The sequence below is a fragment of the Carassius auratus genome, chromosome 4, assembly GCF_003368295.1.
Source record: "Carassius auratus strain Wakin chromosome 4, ASM336829v1, whole genome shotgun sequence".
NCBI lineage: Eukaryota > Metazoa > Chordata > Actinopteri > Cypriniformes > Cyprinidae > Carassius > Carassius auratus.
Genome location: NC_039246.1, coordinates 6,659,413 through 6,682,208, shown reverse-complemented (window position 1 = coordinate 6,682,208; position 22,796 = coordinate 6,659,413). Strand labels below are relative to the sequence as shown.

The window sequence follows — 22,796 nt, the reverse complement described above, 5'->3', positions numbered from 1 at the left end:
AGAGACACCATAGTACGCAGTCTGGCAAGTAAAAGTACAAAGAAAACAAACAAAATTCCACCTAAAGATATGAAAGGGAACCATTTCCCATTTATCTTGAATTTGTAAAGTCAGCAAACGGCTGTGAAAAAATCAGAAGAGACTGGCTTATTCATAGTGAGAGTGCAGAGGCTCTATATTGCATCCCATGCCTTCTGTTCTCTCATGAGCTGACAAAGCCGTCAAGAAGTGCTCTGAACAGGAGGGATGAAGTTAAATTAGCAATCATTAAATGGCAAAGAATGTACAACAAATAGCCAGAATATGAGACAAACATGCCTCATAAGCAGTGCTATGTGAAATGGAAAAGCCTTGAGCACTCATTACTGGCAGCAACTTGATGGTCACCTTCAAAGACAACTACTGGCAGAAATAGAAAAGTATAGGCTTATTCTACAGAGGCTTTTGCATGTGACCCTACATTTGGCATCACGAAACCTTGCATTCAGAGGCAAAAATTTTAATTTAGATGATGTCCAAAATGGGCATTTTCTTTGCACTTTAGAGTTGTTGGAACATTATGATCCCATTATACATGAGCACCTTGAAAAAGTAAGGGAAAAGAAGAAAGAGGGGTCAAGGCTAACACACTATCCAAGTTCTGAGATGCAGAATGAATTCATTGAGCTCTGTGGCAAAAGAGTGTTGAACACTATCCTGGCAGAAAGAGAAGCTGCAATTTACTTCTCTGTGATATGTGACTCCACACCAGACATCTCTCACACTGAACAGAATGTGCTATTGTTGAGATATGTACATCAAGATGTAGAAAGTGATGTATGGAAGATAACCGAGAGATTCTGTCTATTTGAAAACTTTTATAAAAAGACAGGCAGGGAAATCTCTGAAATGATTCAGGCAGTATTGCAGGACAGGGGCATACCATTAGAGGACTGTAGGGGACAGGGTTATGACAATGGAGCCAACATGTCAGGGAAAGTGAAAGGTGTGCAAGCTGAGATTTTAAAACAAAACCCACTTGCTACGTACTCCCCCTGTGCTTCCCATACCCTCAATTTGGTGGGTGTACATGCAGCTCAGTCATGCCCCGAGGCCTCAGCATTGTTTGGCAGTGTTAATCGCCTATACTATTTCTTTAGTGCTAGTCCAGAGCGATGGGCAATCTTGAAGGAAAAAACTGGATGCTCTCTTCATCGTCTCTCTGACACTCGATGGGGTGCCCGGATTGCTGTGGTACGAGTGGTGGCAACTCGACTACCCTCTATTCTGGTAGCACTACAATGCATATTAGACACATGCAGCCTTACAAAAGTCTGAGGCAAAAGGTCTAAAAAAAATATTTCAACATATTTGATGCAGTTGTTCTACTCACTGTGTTGGTAAAGGTACTACAGTGCTTGGAAAATCGTAACCTGATTCTTCAGGCAGGGGATATATTTCTTTGGACACTGAGGCTGCAAATATCAAGGCACTACAAGAGGATCTTCGTTGTGAATGGGACTCCCTCCTTGCCGAGGCCTGCTTAGTAGCCCAAGCCATAGAGATTCCTGCTCAATTTCAGGGTGAAGAGAAGAGGAAAAGGAAAAGGAAATGTATGCCAGATGAGAGTCAAGAAGATGAAACTAAAGAGAATGCTGCAACTGTATTCAGAAACCATGTCTTTTTTGTTGCAATGGACAGCATAATCAGGGATTTAGATGCAAGGTTCCAGACCACAGCCACCATATATGCGAAACATTTGCACCAATTCTCAAGTTGGCAGATATGTCAGAAGAAGAGATAAAAGTAACAAGCCGGGCTATGATAAGGTTGTTCTGCACACTTAGTAAACAAACTTGAGTTAGTCAAAAATGCAGCAGCAAGAGTTCTTACTAGAACCAGGAAGTATGACCATATTAGCCCGGTCAACACTGCACTTGCTCCCTATCAAACATCATATAGATTTTAAAATATTGCTTATTACTTATAAAGCCCTGAATGGCTTAGCACCTCAGTATTTGAATGAGCTCCTTTTACATTATACTCCTCTACGTCCGCTACGTTCTCAAAACGCAGGTAATTTGATAATATCTAGAATATCAAAATCAAGAGAATGTTGTGGTCAATAGTGACAAAGGCAGCGCATTGTAGTCTTTATGGTGCATTCAAGTCATGTCGGATAGATTGTATTTACATGTTGAATACACATGAACGCAACTAAAGTTGGTGTGACGAGTGGGAGTTTCTGAAATGAGGCTATGTCAGTGAGAAAAATGTGTCGGATGAAATAAACGCAGACAAAGAATATAGATGTGCAGTGTCTGTGTTTACAATTAATTTGTTGAAATAATTTTTTTTGTACTGTACAATAAAACTATATAAGTTGCAGAAAATATTATTATATTATTATATAATTACCATATTGTCAGAACCTTTGTGTTGCAATGTGTTATTTTGGCCACTAGAGGTCCCCAATGTGCACTCACGTCAACATTGTGCATTTTGTAATCAGTGTAATTGTTTTCACATGTTTCTCATTCTGGGCTGTCTATTTAAGCTGATCACTTCCTTTGTATCTTTGCTTGGTTATTATTGTTCCTAAGCAAGTTGCTGCCGTAAGTCTGCTCTAGTTACCAGATCTATTCTTTGAAAGTATTTTTTGAATTGTTTTCCTGAGAATAGTTTTGCAGTTTTCTCTCTGAGTTTTTGTTTTGGAGACTGTTTTACTATTTTTGACCCGTTCTGGTCTGTGGATTTTCCTGTTTTATAACCTAACTCTATACAAAGGATATTTTGTTCCCTTTTGCTGTTTTTGTTAAATAAACTCTTCTCAGTTAAGTTTACAAGGCGTCTGACTATTTGGGTTCAACTACCTCCTGTGGCTCAGCGGTAGAAATTAAGACTCTGGCATCAGAGACCCAAGTTCGAGCCCCGGTCCTGACAGAATAACCAAGCCACATTATGAACCCAGAGGCGCCAAATCCTCAAGAACTCCTTGCCACAGCTGCTCAGTATGAGTCCACAGTCCAACGCCATGAGTCAGCACTAGCTCAGCAGGAGGCTTTGATGGCTAGACACTCCCAGTTGCTGTCTGATCTCATGACTTCGGTCCGTCGGATCTTTGACCGGCTGCCCTCTACCTCAGTTACCGCTTCTCCTGCTGCCTCTGTACCCCTTCCAGATTCTCGAGTGCTCTCTCCTCTAAGTGAACCCCGCCTACCTCCAACAACATTTCTCAGGTGACCCTAGTGCATGTGATGGGTTCCTGACTCAATGCTCTCTCACGTTTGAACTACAACCATCGTCCTTCCCCTCAGATCGAGCCAAGATAGCGTACGTCATCACCCTCCTTTCTGGCAAAGCCCTTTCTTGGGCAACTGCAGTCTGGAAGGCACAAGCCCCCTTCTGTTCAGGTTATTCCGCATTCGAAAAGGAGTTTAAGCGAGTCTTCGATCACCCCTTCAGTGGCCGACAAGCCTCAAAGAGACTTCTCACCCTCCGTCAAGGTAATGGCAGTGCAGCTGAGTATGCCATTCAGTTTCGGACCGTTGCAGCAGGGAGTGGTTGGAACAATGAGGCCCTCATGGTGTGTTTCCTGAATGGTCTGTCAGAGGCAATCAAGGATGATCTGGCTACCAGAGAACCTGCTGTTGATCTGGAAACTCTCATGGATCAAGCAATCCGACTGGATAATCGCCTGAGAGAGAGAAGCCGGAACCGCCCATCTGTTTCCTCATGGTCTGCCAGTCCAGCTCTTGCTCAAATGCCACCAGTGCCCCAAGATTCTTCGGAACCCATGCAATTGGGTAGGGCTAGACTTTCCCCCTCGGAACGAGACCGTCGTATGAGAGAGCGCTGTTGTCTTTATTGTGGATTGTATGGTCATTTTCGCTCCACCTGCCCCGAGCTTTCGGGAAACGCCCAGTCCCGTACAGGCAAGGAAGGACTGTGACGGGAGTTACACGCACCACTTCACCTTCCAACTCTGGGCTGTTCCTTCCAATCACACTCACTTGGAGAGGACAAAAACACCAACTAGAGGCATTGATTGATTCTGGCGCTGCCGGGAATTTCATGGATGTTTCTCTTGCTAAGAGTCTTCAGATCTCTACTTATTCTCTTCCTGCACCCCTAACTGTGACAGCCTTGGATGGAAGACCATTGTCTCCCGGGAAAGTAACCCACCTCACCTCTCCCCTTGGTCTCACCACTTACCAGCACCAGGAGAGAATGTGCTTTCACCTTATACAGTCTCCAGAGTTCCCTGTTATCCTCGGTCACCCATGGCTTCTCCAGCATAATCCACACGTTGACTGGTCGACTGGCACTGTTCTAGGTTGGGGTCCCACCTGTCAGACTAAATGCTTGGCCCAGAACCCCCCTGACCTTATTCTCGAGTCCCAAGAAACCATAGATCTGTCTCAAGTCCCTGCTCCATACCACCACCTCAAAGCAGTGTTCAGTAAAAGGAAGGCCACCTCCTTACCACCTCATCGGCCTTATGACTGCGCCATTGAGCTACTCCCGGGTACCTGTCCCCCCAGAGGTCGTATATTTTCTTTGTCTCCCCCTGAATGAACTGCTATGGACCGATACATTAATGAAGCTCTTGTAGCAGGCATCATCCAACCATCCACTTCCCCTGCTGGAGCTGGATTCTTTTTTGTTGGGAAAAAGGATGGCGGACTTCGACCATGTATTGATTACAGGGGCCTTAATAAGATAACCATTCGAAACCGTTATCCCTTGCCACTAATGACAACTGCATTTGAAATGCTGCAAGAAGCCTCCATCTTCACTAAGCTTGACTTGCGCAACGCCTACCATCTTGTTCGCATTAGGCAAGGAGATGAGTGGAAAACTGCCTTCAACACGCCCACTGGGCACTATGAATATTTAGTTATGCCCTTTGGCCTCACTAATGCTCCCGCAGTATTTCAAGCTCTCATCAATGATGTTCTCAGAGACATGTTAAACCAATTTGTTTTTGTCTACTTAGACGATATCCTCATCTTCTCGAGTTCCCTCCAAGAGCATGTAGAACACGTCAGTAAGGTTCTGAGGCGCCTTCTTGATAACCATCTTTATGTTAAACCTGAGAAATGTGAGTTTCATGTGACCAAGGTTCAGTTCCTGGGGTTCATCATCAAGCCTGGCCAAATACAAATGGATCCTCAAAAGGTTCAAGCTGTTGTGGATTGGCCCTCCCCCTCATCGGTAAAAGAGGTACAGCGTTTCCTTGGCTTTGCCAATTTTTATCGCAAATTCATCCGGAACTTCAGTACTGTGGCGGCTCCTTTATCTGCTCTCACCAAGGGGAACACAACCACCTTTTCTTGGGGACCTGAAGCAGAGTTGGCTTTCAACAAACTGAAGAAATATTTCACCTCTGCACCTATTCTCATTCTCCCAAACCCAGATAGACCATTCATCGTGGAAGTCGATGCTTCAGATGTAGGGGTTGGAGCTGTATTATCCCAGAGAGGAGAGGACAACAAGCTGCATCCATGTGCATTCCTTTCCCACCGCCTTACACCTACTGAAAGCAACTATCATGTAGGGGATCGAGAGTTACTGGCAGTCAAGTTAGCGCTTGAAGAGTGGAGACATTGGCTTGAGGGGGCCAAACACCCATTCCAAGTACTGACGGACCACAAGAATCTGGAATATATTCAGCAGGCAAAGCGACTCAACCCCCGCCAGGCACGTTGGTCCTTATTTTTCAATAGATTCCAGTTCATCTTGTCCTACCGCCCTGGCTCTAAGAACCTAAAGCCTGATGCCTTGTCCCGAGCATATGTTAAAGCTCCACAGGAAGATTGTGTTGCACCAATTATTCCAAGTTCCAAGATATTAGCCCCTGTCAGGTGGAATCTGGAAGATACTGTAAAACAAGCCCAAGCCAGAGAACCAGACCCAGGAGGGGGGCCTACCCACTGTCTGTTTGTCCCTAAAGCTGTCCGCTCTCAGATCCTCCAGTGGGGACACTCCTCTCGTCTCACTTGTCATCCTGGTACCTCACGCACTCTTGAGTTCCTCCAAAGACGATTCTGGTGGCCAACTATCAAGGAGGATGTGCCCACATTTGTGAACGCATGTCCCACATGCAACCAAAATAAAATCTCTCACCGCTCTCCTCAAGGGCTATTGCACCCTCTCCCCATACCTCATAGACCTTGGTCCCACCTTTCCATGGATTTTATCACTGGTCTTCCACTATCACAAGGCAACACCACTATCATGGTCATAGTAGATAGATTTTCCAAGGCCGCCAGATTTATTCCTCTGCCTAAACTACCCACCGCAAAACAAACTGCTGAATTGGTCATAAATCATGTGTTCAGAGTCTTTGGAATTCCACAAGACATCGTCTCTGATCGAGGACCCCAGTTTTCCTCCCGATTCTGGCGGGCTTTTTGTCAATCTCTGGGGGCTACAGTGAGCCTGTCTTCTGGGTTTCACCCAGAGTCCAATGGACAAACTGAGCGGCTTAACCAAGATCTTGAGACGACACTGAGATGTATGGCAGCTAACAGTCCTTCCTCTTGGTCTTCATTCATCATGTGGGCAGAATACGCACACAATACCCTTCGCTCCTCTGCAACAGGCATGTCCCCTTTCGAGTGCCAGTTTGGTTACACCCCTCCACTATTCCCTGAACAAGAGGTGGAGGTTGCAGTTCCCTCTGCTCATCAATTTGTTAAACACTGCCGCCAGACATGGAAAAAAGCCAGACTCAAGCTCCTTAGGGCCTCTCAGCAATACCAGCACCAGGCGAATCGCAGACGCAGACCTGCCCCCACTCTGCGCCCTGGCCAAAGAGTCTGGCTCTCCACTAAGAACATTCCCTTGCGGGTGGAGTCCCGCAAACTTTCCCAGAGATTCATTGGCCCCTTCAGGATTGCCAGGAAAGTGAACCCAGTTACCTATCAATTGTACTTGCCTAAGTCTTTGAAAATTAATCCAACTTTTCATGTCTCCCTGTTAAAACCTGTTTTGTCTTCTCCTTTTCTTGCGACAGGAAGACCTCCTCCTCCTCGTATCATCGGGGGCCAGCCAGCTTACACAGTCCACAGAATACTAGATGTCCGTCAAGTACGTGGGTCCCGGCAGTATCTTGTGGACTGGGAAGGCTATGGTCCCGAGGAGCGCTCCTGGGTTCCTGCTAAGGACATCTTAGACCCCAAACTAGTGCAAGAATTTTACGCTCGCAAGACCAGTTGTCCTGGAGGGAACGTCAGGAGACGTTCCTAGAGGGAGGGGTCCTGTCAGAACCTTTGTGTTGCAATGTGTTATTTTGGCCACTAGAGGTCCCCAATGTGCACTCACGTCAACATTGTGCATTTTGTAATCAGTGTAATTGTTTTCACATGTTTCTCATTCTGGGCTGTCTATTTAAGCTGATCACTTCCTTTGTATCTTTGCTTGGTTATTATTGTTCCTAAGCAAGTTGCTGCCGTAAGTCTGCTCTAGTTACCAGATCTATTCTTTGAAAGTATTTTTTGAATTGTTTTCCTGAGAATAGTTTTGCAGTTTTCTCTCTGAGTTTTTGTTTTGGAGACTGTTTTACTATTTTTGACCCGTTCTGGTCTGTGGATTTTCCTGTTTTATAACCTAACTCTATACAAAGGATATTTTGTTCCCTTTTGCTGTTTTTGTTAAATAAACTCTTCTCAGTTAAGTTTACAAGGCGTCTGACTATTTGGGTTCAACTACCTCCTGTGGCTCAGCGGTAGAAATTAAGACTCTGGCATCAGAGACCCAAGTTCGAGCCCCGGTCCTGACATATATAATATATAATATATAATGATTCAGTTTACCTTCACCTCATAAACCAGTTTCAATAAAAACAGTGCAGTCTTTATTCATCATTTTGGAAATTTTGAATCAGCCTTGGCCTTTTTTTTGACACTTAAGTCAAAGCTTCAGACTATTCTTAAGAGCATTTCTGTGAAGTTGTATACATACAGGCCAAGGATTACTAGATCAAAAAGTTAAAATAATTTTATCAAAAGGATACAACATAACAAAACATCAACAGATAGATAGATAGATGACCTTTCTGAATTTAAAGTATAATTACTATTTTATTTCTAAGACTAAATTAATAAAAAAATATATTTCATCAAATAACCTCCAACAGTAATGAAGACCAGACTGACAACATGTTTACTTGTGCAATCAAATAATGTAGTAAAAGGCGAGTTTCATTGAGTCTGTCCTTTTATTTATTTTTCATATACATTTTGTCTTTTTGTGAAACGCCACAATGTAACTAATATTTTGATTCCAGGGTATTAAATGGAATCTGAACTAAAAATGGTCGGGCATGGCCACAGGCATTCATAAGAACATGTAAAATAAAAATAAAAAGCTTAACATTTTCAGATGATTTTCTGATAAGGGCCACATTTAAAATATTAAGTGAACAGCCTCACCAAAGTAATTATCTTTGTTCACGATGTGAACGTAGCCTTGATTTCACACAGACGCGCATTTTCTGGTGACATTTTAAACTGCCGAGCCATTTAAATCTCTTCCCACACACAGAACACAAATAACGTCTTACATCAGCATGAATTTTCTGATGAATCTGCAAGTGTGAAATCAAAATAAACATTTTGTTACAATGATTACAATTAAACCTTTCTTTAAAGTGAATGCACTGGTGATTTTTCAAATTGCTCCCTTTTATAAACTGCTTCCCACAATCAGAACAAGGCAATGTCTTTCCAGAATGAGTTTGCAAATGACGGTTCAGGTCTTTTTGATAAGTGTAACTCCTCTTACACTGAACACATTTAAAAGGTCTCTCTCTAGTGTGTACTCTCATGTGAACTTCAAGGTTTCCTTTAAATGTGAAACCTTTTCCACACTGAGAACAAATGAAAGGTTTCTCTCCCGTGTGAATTTTCATGTGAGTTTTAAGGTTTCCTTTAAATCTACAACTCTTTCCACAGTGATGGCAAATGAAAGGCTTCTCACCGGTGTGAATTATTACATGCCTCTTGAGGTTTTTCTTATCTGGGAAACACTTTCCACACTCAAGACATTGAAAACCATTCTCTCTGGAATGAATTCTCATGTGGTAATTAAGGCTTTCTTTTCGTGTGAAAGATTTTCCACACTGAGCGCATATGAATGGCTTCTCTCCAGTGTGAACTCTCATGTGAGTCTTAAGATTTCCTTTTTGTGAGAAGCTATTCCCGCATAGTTTGCATCTGTGAGGGCACTCTCCAGTGTGACCTCTCATATGAGCATTGAAGGTTGCTTTATATTTGAAACTATTTCCGCACTGAGAGCATGTGTAAGGCTTCTCTCCAGTGTGAAGTCTCATGTGAGTCTTGAGGCTTACGCTATGTCTGAAACTCTTTCCACAGTGATGGCAGGTGTAAGGTTTTTCTCCAGTGTGAATTCTCATGTGACACTTAAGGCTTACTTTAAATCGAAATTTCTTTTCGCATTCTTGGCATTTGAAAATCTTTTCCTCAGAGTGAATTATAATGTGTCTGTTAAGGTGTTTGATGTCCCGGAAAGTCATTCCACACTGATGACATGTATAACAGTTCTCTTTTAAGTGCATTTTCATGTGGGAAGTAAGAGTTTTCTTACGTTTGAAAAACTTTCCACATTGTTCACATCTGAACGGCTTAACTCCTGTGTGACTGTTCATGTGATACTTAAGGTTTACTTCTGCTGTAAAGCTTTTTTCGCACAGTTGGCATGAGTAAGGCTTCTCTCCGGTGTGAATTCTCATGTGCCTGTTAAGGGTTCCTTTTTGAGTGAAACTATTTCCACACTGTTGGCAGCTGAATGGCTTCTCTCCAGTGTGAATTCTCATGTGGCATTTAAGGTTTGTGTTTTTACGGAAAACTTTTCCGCAATGTTGGCAGGTGTAAGGGCTTTCTCCACTGATCTTTGTCTTCCATTTCATTCAGTACCTTTCTCCTCTTTCAGCATCATCAGGTCTAGGATGAAGAGAGACAAAAACAAGTTAAAATCTTAAACCCTGTTGACAAAATGGCCCTAATCAGACCTACTGGGAGATGTGACCTGCTTCCAAAAAAAAGGAAAAGAAGAAAAAAATAAACTAAATTAATTTGTCGCATTCATCTGGCATTTATATACTTATTTTGTTCAATTTGCCAAACCGTCTCATTCTCAGGCTTTTCACAATCAATGCCTCCATCTATTCAGTCTTCTAGGATGAACTTCTACAACAGGTGGACAAGAGTTCATACAAAATACATAAGAGTTCACCTAGGATAGATCTCACAGACGTTTACCCATGGCAAACTACCAGCTATGCAATATAAATATATCTATTATATCTATCTATAAAGATATTTTATTATATGTGTGCTTGACAACAGTGTCCAGAAGAAAACAATGGAATCATTAACCTCCAGTAAATTAATAGTAGCATCTGCTAAATGGATAGCCACAGCATGTAGGCCAACTTGAGGAAGAAGATCTGCACAACATCTAGGATTGCATCTTATGAATTGCCTTCAGGAGCTTCAGTTATCAGATACACAAGCTATATGAAACAAAGAGGACAAAACTAGTTCAGGAGTTGGAGCTCATAGTGATGCTTATAGTCATGCTTAATTGTTGAGTGCACTGACAGCACTGTCTCTGTGCATAATATTAATTAGGTTTCAGACCCACCCCCCCATAGCACACAAACTGCACTTGTTAAAATTACAAGAGACTAGCTTCTTGCGTCAGACCAAGGCTGCATCTTATTGCTAGTTTTGCTTGATCTTAGTGCTGCATTCGACACCATAGATCATGACATACTCATAGATCGATTACAAACTAGTGATGGGAAGTTCGATTCTTTTCCACAAACCGGTTCTTTTGGATGGTTCGATTCAATAAACCGTTTGAGAAGACCGGTTCAGCGGTTCTTTTACGCTCGATGTAATGACGAACCGTAATGGCGTCACGTCTATCAAACATTCAAATATATAAAGTCAGTAATCATAACTTTAGTCAGTTAAAAACCTCATAATCATGAAAAGTTTACAATGAAGTTTTGCAACAACACACCCAAATACATTAACAGCAATAATGTGCAAACTAGGATTTAAGTCTTGAAGATATAAAGTAAATGAATTAGGTGTCATCAGCGCAGAAACATGATCCACTTACTATACATAATCCATTGCGATGTATTTGTTATTAAATGAACTTACGTTTCGCCAGATTGACCTTAATTCAAGCCCTCGGTTTACCCGCGCTCATAACATTAGCACAGAATCGGTTCAGAATCAATCACCAAAAGAACCAGTTCGGTTCAGACATGCTGTGAGTCAGTAGGCTTCACGCTGAATCAGGCATGTGCAGTATCATCAGCTCCTCGGTTCTCGAATCAGATGCGTCCGAAAGAAACGGTTTTCGGTCTAGTGTACTGATGATCCGAAAACCGATGCAACTGGTTCTTGACTCAAGAACGAGAATCAGCTCATCAGTTCTAAAATCGGACGCATCTGACAAAAACGATTCTAGGTTTAGTGTACTGGTGATCTGAAAACCGATGCAACCGGTTCTTCAATTCAATTCAATTCAATTCAAGTTTATTTGTATAGCGCTTTTACAAAACAAATCGTTACAAAGCAACTTTACAGAAAATTATGTTTCTACAATATTTAGTAGTAGATAGTAGTTTGTGCACATTTGACAGGATTTTAGAAAAAATATAAATAATAATAATAATACAAGACGTAGTCAGCTAGACGATGAACTATCAATATTATTAATTAAGTTATTATATGATTCAGTCACACATTTAGCAATAATTGTTAGTTCTGTTTGTTGATTCAGGGTTAGCATCATCTGAGGTCCTCTGAGGGTCAGCATCATCTCTTCTCAGGTGTTCTGGATCCAGACTGGAGCTTGTGTAAATCCTAGTTACCACGAAACATAGAAACAAAATACAGACATCATTAGCATAGCTGCTGATCCAACAAAGTAAAATTAGTTTAGACCAAGCTAATGAATAAAAATGCACCTTTGATCAGATGCAACTACACTCACAATTAAAAAGATACATTATTCGAATGCTTGGCGAAAGAGATGCGTTTGTAATCTAGATTTAAACAGAGATAGTGTGTCTGAACCCAGAACATTATCAGGAAGGCTATTCCAGAGTTTGGGAGCCAAATGTGAGAAAGCTCTACCTCCTTTAGTGGACTTTGCTATCCTAGGAACGACCAAAAGTCCAGCGTTTTGTGACCTTAGGGTGCGTGATGGGTTGTAACGTGGTAGAAGGCTAGTTAGGTACGCTGGAGCTAAACCATTTAGGGCCTTATAGGTAAGTAATGATAATTTGTAACTGATATGGAACTTAATAGGTAGCCAGTGCAGAGACTGTAAAATTGGGGTAATATGATCATATTTTCTTGACCTGGTAAGGACTCTAGCTGCTGCATTTTGGACGACCTGTAGCTTGTTTAATGACGAAGCAGGACAACCACCTAGAAGTGCATTACAATAGTCCAGTCTAGAGGTCATGAATGCATGAACTAGCTTTTCTGCATCAGAAACAGATAACATGTTTCGTAGCTTGGCAATGTTTCTAAGATGGAAGAATGCAGTTTTTGTAATATTGGAAATATGATTTTCAAAAGACAAGTTGCTGTCTAATATAACACCCAGATTTCTGACTGTAGAGGAAGTAACAGTAAATCTGTCTAGTTGCAGATTGTAATCTACAAGATTCTGTGTAGTGTTTTTTGTTCCAATAATTAGTACCTCTGTCTTATCCGAATTTAATTGGAGAAAATTATTTGTCATCCAATCTTTAACATTTTTAACACACTCTGTTAGCTTAGATAATTGGGAAGTTTCATCTGGTCTCGTTGAGATATATAGCTGAGTATCATCAGCATAACAGTGGAAGCTAATTCCGTATTTTCTAATAATATTACCAAGGGGCAACATGTATATTGAAAATAGAAGGGGACCTAGGACGGATCCTTGTGGCACTCCATATTTTACTGATGATGAATGAGATGACTCCCCATTTAAGTAAACAAAATGGTAGCGATCGGACAGGTAGGATCTAAACCATCTTAGAGCCTGCCCTTAAATACCTGTACAGTTTTGTAATCGATCTATGAGTATGTCATGATCTATGGTGTCGAACGCAGCACTAAGATCAAGTAAGACTAGAAATGAGATGCAACCTTGGTCTGACGCAAGGAGCAGGTCATTTGTAATTTTAACAAGTGGAGTTTCTGTGCTATGGTGGGGCCTAAAACCTGACTGAAATTCTTTATGCAGGAAGGTACTCAATTGAGCAGACACAACTTTTTCTAAAATTTTAGACATAAATGGAAGATTTGAAATAGGCCTATAATTTGCCAGTACACTAGGATCTAGTTTTGGTTTCTTAATAAGAGGCTTGATAACCGCCAGCTTGAATGGTTTTGGGACGTGACCTAAAGATAACGACGAGTTAATGATATTGAGAAGCGGTTCTTCGGCTACAGGTAACAGCTCTTTCAGTAATTTAGTGGGTACAGGATCTAATAAACATGTTGTTGGTTTAGATACAGTGATAAGTTTATTTAGCTCTTCCTGTCCTATGGTTGTAAAGCACTGCAGTTTATCTTTGGGTGCGATGGATGAAACTGAAGTGTTAGACGTTGTAGAATCTACATTCGCTATTGTATTTTTAATGTTATCTATTTTATCAGTGAAGAAATTCATAAAGTCATTACTATTTAACGTTGGTGGAATATTTGAATCAGGTGGCGTCTGGTAATTTGTTAACTTAGCCACTGTGCTAAATAAAAACCTTGGATTGTTTTGGTTATTTTCTATGAGTTTGTGGATATGCTCTGCCCTAGCAGTTTTTAGAGCCTGTCTATAGCTGGACATACTGTTTTTCCATGCAATTCTAAAAACTTCTAAGTTAGTTTTTCTCCATTTGCGTTCAAGACTACGAGTTACTTTCTTGAGATAGTGAGTATTACTGTTATACCATGGTACAGTACGTTTTTCTCTAACTTTTTTCCATTTGATCGGGGCAACAGCTTCTAATGTATTAGAGAAAATAGTGCCCATGTTGTCAGTAATTTCATCTAATTTATGTGTATTTTGGGGTACAAATAGCAGTTGAGATAGATCAGGCAGGTTATTTGCGAATCTTTCTTTGGTGGCTGGAACAATAGTTCTGCCCAGACGGTATCGCTGCGACATATAGTTAATATCAGTTATACGCAGCATGCACGATACAAGTAAATGGTCTGTAATATCAGCACTTTGAGGTACAATATCTATAGCAGTAAGATCGATTCCATGCGATATAATTAAATCTAGTGTATGATTAAAACGATGAGTGGGCCCGGTGACATTTTGCTCGACTCCAAAGGAGTTTATTAGGTCAGTAAACGCAAGTCCTAATGTATCATTTGCATTATCAACGTGAATATTCAAATCTCCCATGATTAGTGCCTTATCAACTGTAACTAGAAGGTCTGAGAGGAAATCTGCATATTCTTTTAGGAATTCTGTATACGGCTCTGGTGGTCTATACACAGTAGCCAGAGCAAGAGATACATTAGATTTCTTTTGCATGTCTGACAGAGTAACATTTAGCAGAAATATTTTAAAAGAGTTAAACCTGTATCCTGTTTTCTGGGTAACATTGAGAATATCACTATATATTGTTGCAACACCTCCGCCACGACCAGTCTGACGGGGCTCATGCTTATAACAGTAGTTTGGTGGAGTAGACTCATTTAGACCAAAATAATCATTTGGTTTTAGCCAGGTTTCAGTCAAGCAGAGTAAATCAAAACTATTATCTGTGATCATTTCATTTACAATAACTGCTTTTGGTGTGAGTGATCTAATATTTATGAGCCCAAACTTTAAAAGTAGTTTTTGTTCATTTACTTTAAATTTTTCTGGTTTAACTATGATAAGATTTTTTCTAGATCCTACATTATATTTATATTTTGACCTCACTATTCGGGGAACAGACACAGTCTTAATAGGTTTTACAGCGCAAGTACTTTTAGCATTTAAGCGGGTGGAACAAAACTCATCATAATGGTTATTTGAGAATTGTCTTACTAGTCACATGGAGCGAAGTGTCCTGGAGATGTTGTCATGCTCCAGCAGTGGGCATGGCTCTCCATGGCAGAAGACTCTAAAATCAAAGATTGCTTTTGTGTTATATTGTGGGCTATTTCAATTCCGTGTGCTTCCTTTTGATCTTTGCAATCCACCAGAGACCTTTCAAAGACTGATGAACAGTGTCTTGGCTGGTCTAATTTATAGGTGCTGTGCAGTTTACTTGGACGACATAGTGGTGGCTTCACCCACTTTCAAGCAACATCTCTATGACCTCAGGGAAGTCCTTTCACGGCTTATGTCTGCCGGTTTGACCATTAAGCTGGTCAAATGCCAGTTTTGTCATGGAGAGCTCACCTTCTTGGGGTACTGTGTCTGTCCAAGTGGCGTCCTGCCGGACCAGAACAAAGTGAAGGCAGTTATGGACTTTAAAACCCCTGTCAATGTGAAGCAAGTGAGGCAGTTTTTGGGCCTATAAGGCTATCACAGACGGTTCATACAGGACTATACCCGCCACGCTGAACCACTGTTCGCACTCACTTAAACTGATGCTCCTTTTGTATGGGACAGTGCATGCAAAGACACCATAGACCTTCTGAAACAAAAATTTACCTCAGCACCTGTGCTAAGTTTCCCAGACTTCTCTCTACCTTTCTTTGTTCATGCTGATGCTTGCGAAGTGGGACTAGGAGCTGCGCTGATGCAGAGAGATCTGCATGGCAGAGAAGTTGCTGTGGCATATGCTAAAACTCCTTTGTTCATAACCCCTCCTCTAGCCCCAGCTGGCCCGCCTTGGCCCAAAGTTTTTGTCGGGCCAAAAAACCCTGGCCGTTGGCCCCAACCAGGCACGATCAAGCCCCGGAAGTGACATTGGAAACGCGACTGGCCCTGGCACGCACGCCTGCTTTTAGCCCGACAGTGGAAACGTGGCTATTGGCTCACTCAAATCCTGAGGGTGTGACATGTGGAAGTGAAAGTCGTGACATTGCTAAGTACGGTAACCCATCAGGGATGGAAATTAACTTTTTTGTCCACCGGCCACTGTGGCTGGTGGATTCCAAAATCTACCAGCCACTCAATGTTTTTACCAGCCACTTTCTTGTTTTTAACCGACAATGTGTAACTGCATGTGAAAATTAATACTACAAGATCTACAATACTTAAGCAGTTTATTTAACCTCAAGTCTCAATGAAATACTGACATTTTCTCTTTCAGTGATGTTTAAAATCTAGGCAGCTTAAAGGTTTTGAAACTCTTGCTGAAGCAGCTCATTCTCTCAACTCCGTAGCCCAACCGGATGATACACTGCACTGAATCATTTTTACGACATTCTAAACCGTTTTCGTACGCATTAATAATGCTGTATTTAATTCCAAAGGAAAGGTTTCACCAGTATTTGTATGTGTTTTTTTGTTTTTTGTTTTGTGGTTGAGGGAACATGTGGGGAAAAGTCCCCTGTTCAACACTGTATCACTGAAATAAATCTCGGCTCGCAAACTTTTACACCATCGACAAACGAATGCACATTGTTTTTGATACAACATTTCATGCGTCTTATCTCGCCAGAGCTGTAAAAAATGTGTAGTGATACAATGTTGTTTCTACTTAACTTTCAACCCTCTTCTACGGACACCTTGGCAATTGAATCATCATTGGCTAGTAATTATTTTAGTTTACTCGCCAGTCAGTCAAGCTTTATAATAATCAAGTATCATTTAAGAATAGAACTTTATTAATGAGAATTAAACTTGATAACCATGTTTGAATGATTATAATTTTAACTGGACTGGTGGTGGTGCTTTTTTGGTCATTCAGTGTTTTTGTAAAAAATATATATAAAAAAAAAGAAAAAGAAAAAAAAAACTTACTAAAATACTGATAAGATAATAATAATATGATTCCTACTAATAAAAACTATAAAACACACTAAGGATTACTCAGGATTAATGAGCTGCTTGATTCGTGAATATTAATCAGGTTTTGTGTGTTCACTCAAACCGATTTGCTGAAATCAAAACATGGACAAAAATAGGCGAGCGCCAGCCAATGAGATTGCCGTTTGAGCATTAACTCCACCCAGTAACCGGAAAACCCGTCTGTTCTTAAAAGTTGAAGTCTTCCATAGGAACCATTTGCCGTTATTTTGACAGGAAAATACAACAAATAATATTGTGTAATTATAAGTGTAGCACGTCAATCCCCCTCTCTCTCTCTCTTTCTCTATGTGAGTGTGAGAGAAAGCAATAGTGATTTGTGCGCCTTAAAACTAGAGTTTACGGTACATTATACAGGTGCGTTGCGAATCCATTGAGGAAAAAAAAAAAAGCACAGATCATCTGACGGAGAGTCAGAGAGTGTTCGCGAGTGAAAATATCTGTGCTAAACTTAGCCTCGAACTAACACACTGGCGAGTAAAATCAGATAATTTATTCGCCATTGGCTAATTTTAGACATCATTTAGTAGCCAGAAGGAAGATTTAGTCGCATATGAGAGTGATTTACTCGCAATGTAGAGATTTGACTTACTAGCCACAGAGCTAACTTCTGAAAAAGTACTTGAAGACTGGAAATAAAATGCATCCCCCGGACAGCAGTTATTAGACACGTGACGGATAATTAGGGCTGGGCAAATTGATCTAAATATCGATAGTATTGTTGCCAACACTGGTATTGGAATGAACAGCGCTCTCTTCCACCCTCAATACCCATGGCTGAAGTGGCCTTGAGCACGGCACTGCTCAACCCCCAGTTGCTCCCTGGGTGCTGGATCTGTAGCTGCCCACTGCTCCGGGTGTGTGTTTACAGTGTGTTCACTTCTCACTGCTGTGTTTGTGCACTTGGATGGGTTAAATGCAGAGCAACAATTCAGAGCATGGATTACAGGGATGGAAATTAGCACCCGCCACCAGCCAAATGCAGGTGATTTTGTGTTGTGGCGGGTAAACTCGATTCACCTACCGGCCACCGTGGTGGGTAAATAAAAATAGCATACTGTTTCACCTGGCCGGTGGACAAAAAAGCTTGTGCCATCGGCGGAGTGATATATTTGTTGGTTATTTACAGTACGTTTTATGGCACGCGCTCATGATATACAAGATCGCATGAAGAGTAGAATTTGTTATCGCGCACAAGTTTCCGCATACTGTCACGTCTCTGTCAGACCCCGGTAAATTCATTTTCCTACAGCATTCTGCAACATTTTAGATTATATGGACAGTTTGTGTTTATCTTGTTGTTTTTAATGGCATTATAAGCAAACTAACAAACAGTATTATCGGTAGTGGTGGGCGATACCGCAAAATTTGGTATCGGTCCGATCCCAAATACATATAGGGTCAGTATTAGCGATACCGATACCAATACGATACTTTTTACTTTAAAAAAAATTGTGTAGGGGAGTGCAGTAGGTCTGTCATTATTTCCGAGGTGAATGAAAGATCAATTATTTAGGCAATATTTTTTATTAATGTATTGAAGTCCGCAAAATTATTAGTTATTAGGCACTGTAGAATTAATTCTTTACAAGCGCCCACTTTAAATTTGAATGTGCTTTCCATATTTGGATCAACATAGGCTACATTTGTGAAAGCATTTTCTGTAATGTCGCATCAAGTCATGCTCCCATGCGTAAAGTATAATGAACGTAGATGAGAGATATTTAAACATCGTCATGGGAGAATGTGTGCGGAGGCTCTGAGAGGACGAACGCGTACCTCCCATTTTTTATGACCGCGCGGTCAGGCAGTGTGAAGAAGCCCATTGCTACTCGAACCTGTGCAATCCGCTTGAACTTGGACTTGGACCATAGTGCGGCCCATAGTACATTGAATTAAATTGCAATGAAGTTACAAACGATCCACATCATTAAAGAGGACAAGCTCCGAAATAGATAAAATAAATAAAAACGAGGTTCAATCTGAAACTTTTTAAGTGCAACAATAAAATTAGCCTTAAGACGATCCATAACTTAATTAAGTTGCAAAGAGCATAGGCTCAAACATAAAATATAATAAAAGAGGATGCATCTGGAACTTTTCAAGTGCAGCGCAAAAGTAAGTCAGCCTGCAGCGAGAGAGAGATTTCCTCAAGATTTTTTCTTGGCTCATTTTCTTTCTCAATTCTCGTCTCTGTTGCCTCCAAATCCTCACTCTCTCTTGGCCCCTCTCCTCCTGACTAACAACTTTATCATAAGATGTCCGACTTGACAGTTTCTCTGATTTCAGCCAGTTAAGCATATTTATAATATATATTATGGAATGAATGAAACGAGTTGGCACGCACATTAGCCTGCAGTACATAAAAGAAGAACAGTGCTTCTACGTTTCCATCGAAAACTAATAAATTATAGTTTTTTATTTAAAATAAAAGTGATTACAAAGGAAATGTTTACAGTTCATGTTTTTTATTGTCTGGAAAAATCCCACTTAAAAAAATCAGACTGCCATTACATTTGTCCTCTCGCGCACCCCACTTTGGGAATCCCTGCATTAGAGGAAGTTAAACTGATCAGCTTGGTTCTATGGTAATGGTCATGACCTCTGGATAGATATAGTCTTACTTTAATTAAGTGTGTAGTACATATCTATGGGGACTGAATAACATAGTTTTAGAAATAAGCAAGCATGGTTCAGCATCTAAAAGTATCAGTCAATTGCCTCTGACTAATGACCAAGACTGAGAAGTTTGTGATTAAGAGGTTGTATTCCCAATTTGTGAGACTTTTAAATTGAAATTACATTTAAATACTTAGCTGACACTTTTATCCAAAGTGACTTACAATTGCTATATATGTCAGAGGTCACACACCTCATCCAATCACAATGCACTGGATAGCTGGCCAATCAGAGCACACCTTGCTTTTCAGAACGATAAGTTTTGTAAAAATCTATGCATTTCAGAAAGGCAGGGCTTAGAGGAGAAACAATAATGTACAGTATGTGGAAAATAATGTGTTTTTTTTTTACTTAAACCACATAAACATTTCATTACACTGAATACACAAAATAATTTTCTTTTTAACAACATTATATGATCATATGATCTTTAAAGCCTGAGGAAAGGTACAACAATGCGATCATTGAGAGGATGATTGGCCAGCTGAAACACCGTTTTCGCTATCTCCACAGCAAACTATGTGTTCAGCCTCAAAGGGCTTGCAAAATTATTGTTTCCTGTGTTGTACTCTTCAACCTTTCAAAGACGTGAATGTGGAAGAAGAGGGTCATGAAGAAGTGCATCCGATTCTGCAACATGATTGTACAATGAGTCAGAGGGGCTCGGATCCATATGCAATGGTTCAATAAAGAGAATGGTCAAACAGGTAATGATCAGAGAAAAACAGCGTCAGGTATGTCAGGGATATCCAGAATCAGCAACAGTAACAAGCAGAGGTCGGGACAGGCAGCAGAGAATCGAAGTCGGTATACACAATCCAAAGTCAAACACGGAAGGAACAAACACGGGGAAACTGCTCGGAAATGCCAGACAGAACTAAACAAGACTTTGCACTTAATTAGAGTCCAAACAAAGTTTATATAGGGGAGTGGTAATGCAGAACACCTGGTTGTGATTAGTCCTAAGCACAGGATTCTGGGAAATGGAGTTGGAAATGAAACTACAAAATGCCATAGTTTTGAGTGGAGTGTCCTCTATAGGAGTTCATGGGCACTCCAGCTGATGATCGTGACAATGACATTCAGCAGGCCGGATATGCTGTTAGAGATGCCCCCGTGAATGCATTTTATAATTAGTTGTATAGTAGTCATGGCAGTAGTAATATTAGTAGTAAAATGCATTATTATTTGTAGCAATATTAATGATAAAATAGACTATTTAGCGGTTATAGAAATGCAAGTAATACATTCCCCATAGGCACCCCACTGCAGGCACTACATTTCCCACAAAGCCTTGTCGCTTCATCACAGTTAATTGCACACCTGTTAATTGCACTCAGCTGTCTCCACTTTCATCGTCTTCACCTATTTATATAAACCGGTGTGTTTTCTATCTGTGTTATGGAGTCCTTGTTTTCCCGCGTTCCATTGTGTTTTCTTGTTTCTTGTTTCTGGACTGATTTTGTGTTATGACCTCTTGCCTGTTTTTGGATTATGATTTTTGGATTACCCTATTAAAACACTGCTTTTGGATCTCTCGTTTCCGGTGTGCCTTCGTTACAAAATGACTCCATCATGCCCAGATCCAGCGGTGTTGGATTTCGTGTCTGTTCCCCAGCCAGCATGGCTGTTGCCCTCTAGGGACCTGGCCCTCCATCCCTCCTCCTGGTCCTCCGCTTGTCCACCTCCCTCCTGGTCTCGTTGTTGTTGTTTTTTTTTTCACTTCTTGTCTCTGTTTCCCTCTATGGACCTGGCCCTCCGTCCCTCCCCCTTATCTTCCACCAGTCCACCTCCCTCCTGGTCTCTGTGTTCCTTGGTTTGTTTTTGTGTTCGATGGAACATCTGGTAGCTGCTCCTTAGATGAGGGGGTAATGTCACAGTGTCTGTTCTGTGTTTCTCTGGGTGTCCACTAGTGGTCTCCAGGTTTTCTGGAATACACAAGTTTTTCAGAGAAATAAAAAAATTGTTTAAAGATAATAGACATTGTTGAAGGTCTAATTAAAGTTTTTTTCCCTAAGTCTGTAAAACTATTAGCACATTATATGCTTTAAACTCAGTTTGATATTGTGAAATCAATCGAAATTAAAAGCTCTTTTGTTTAATTTGGGAAACACTGCCATTCTAATTCCACACTCATTTACTGATGACCTACACACAGTGATCATGTGTGAAAAAATGTATACATTATATCATTTTTCTCACTTAGTAATCAAAACTTGTCTTTTTTTTAGAAATAAATTAATCTTACCACCTTGCATTTCTGTTTACATTGTATCTATATTGTACAAAGTGCTTTATAAATAAAGCAGACTTTCTGACTTGACTTATATGCATATTCAGTGTGTGTGTTTGTGTGTAAGAGTTACTGTGCAAAAATATATATTTTTAGAAAAGTTCAGTTTCAAAGTGTTTGTTTTTGCATGATGTTTATGTTGTGTGTGTGTTTTGTGAATAGTTTTGAGAAATGGAGACATAGTTTCAAAAACTATAAGCATTTTGAAAAAAAAAAACTAAGAATTGTGTTTTTAACCTTAAACACAATTATTTACAAAGAGCAATAAATTCTCACACTGCTGTTTAAGGTCACACTCTGAAAGGTCTATGTGTGAAAGGAATGTCAAGAATAGCATTATGTTATTACACATTATGTCTCTCATGGTGTTAAAATGTATCCTCTAAGCCACTAGTACTAAGTTAAATTTTTTGCTGTGCTGATATAACACTATAATGTTGTCTCACTGTCTGTTCCACTGGCTCAGCTTCACTCTCCAAACCAACCAGAGACACCAGCCAGACCTTGTACAGACTGAAAGCTCAGCAGGGGGTGGTCCTCCACATGTTTGTCACTTTTGCGATTGCTAGATCTCGGTGACACTATAAGGTGTGGTGAAGATAAAACAAGATGTGTAGAGCCTAGTAAGTTAGCCATTTTATTTGACTCCTTCTTAGTGATGCTTATCTCTTTTTTTGCCACCACAGAAATGTTTTCTTATTTTTTTAATTACTTCATGAACCGCCCTCTTTACACCGAGATTCTGTGTTTCCACTGTGTGTTTTTTTTTTTTTTTTGACTGCAGTTACATTGGGATTCGGTTTTCTTTTTTAAATAGCTT

The 22,796-nt window shown here is 40.6% G+C and overlaps 1 protein-coding gene across 1 annotated transcript; it reads right to left on the bottom strand.

Moving 5' to 3' along the window:
• Nucleotides 1–8,382: 8,382 nt before the first annotated feature.
• Nucleotides 8,383–9,913, bottom strand: LOC113068463 (gastrula zinc finger protein XlCGF57.1). Its single transcript, XM_026241227.1, has 2 exons — nucleotides 9,485–9,913; nucleotides 8,383–9,400 (listed from the first exon to the last, which is right to left on the bottom strand). Exons 1-2 carry the CDS (start codon nucleotides 9,911–9,913, stop codon nucleotides 8,426–8,428), a joined length of 1,404 nt encoding a protein of 467 aa, XP_026097012.1. The 3' UTR covers nucleotides 8,383–8,425.
• Between the last annotated feature and the right edge of the window lie 12,883 nt (nucleotides 9,914–22,796).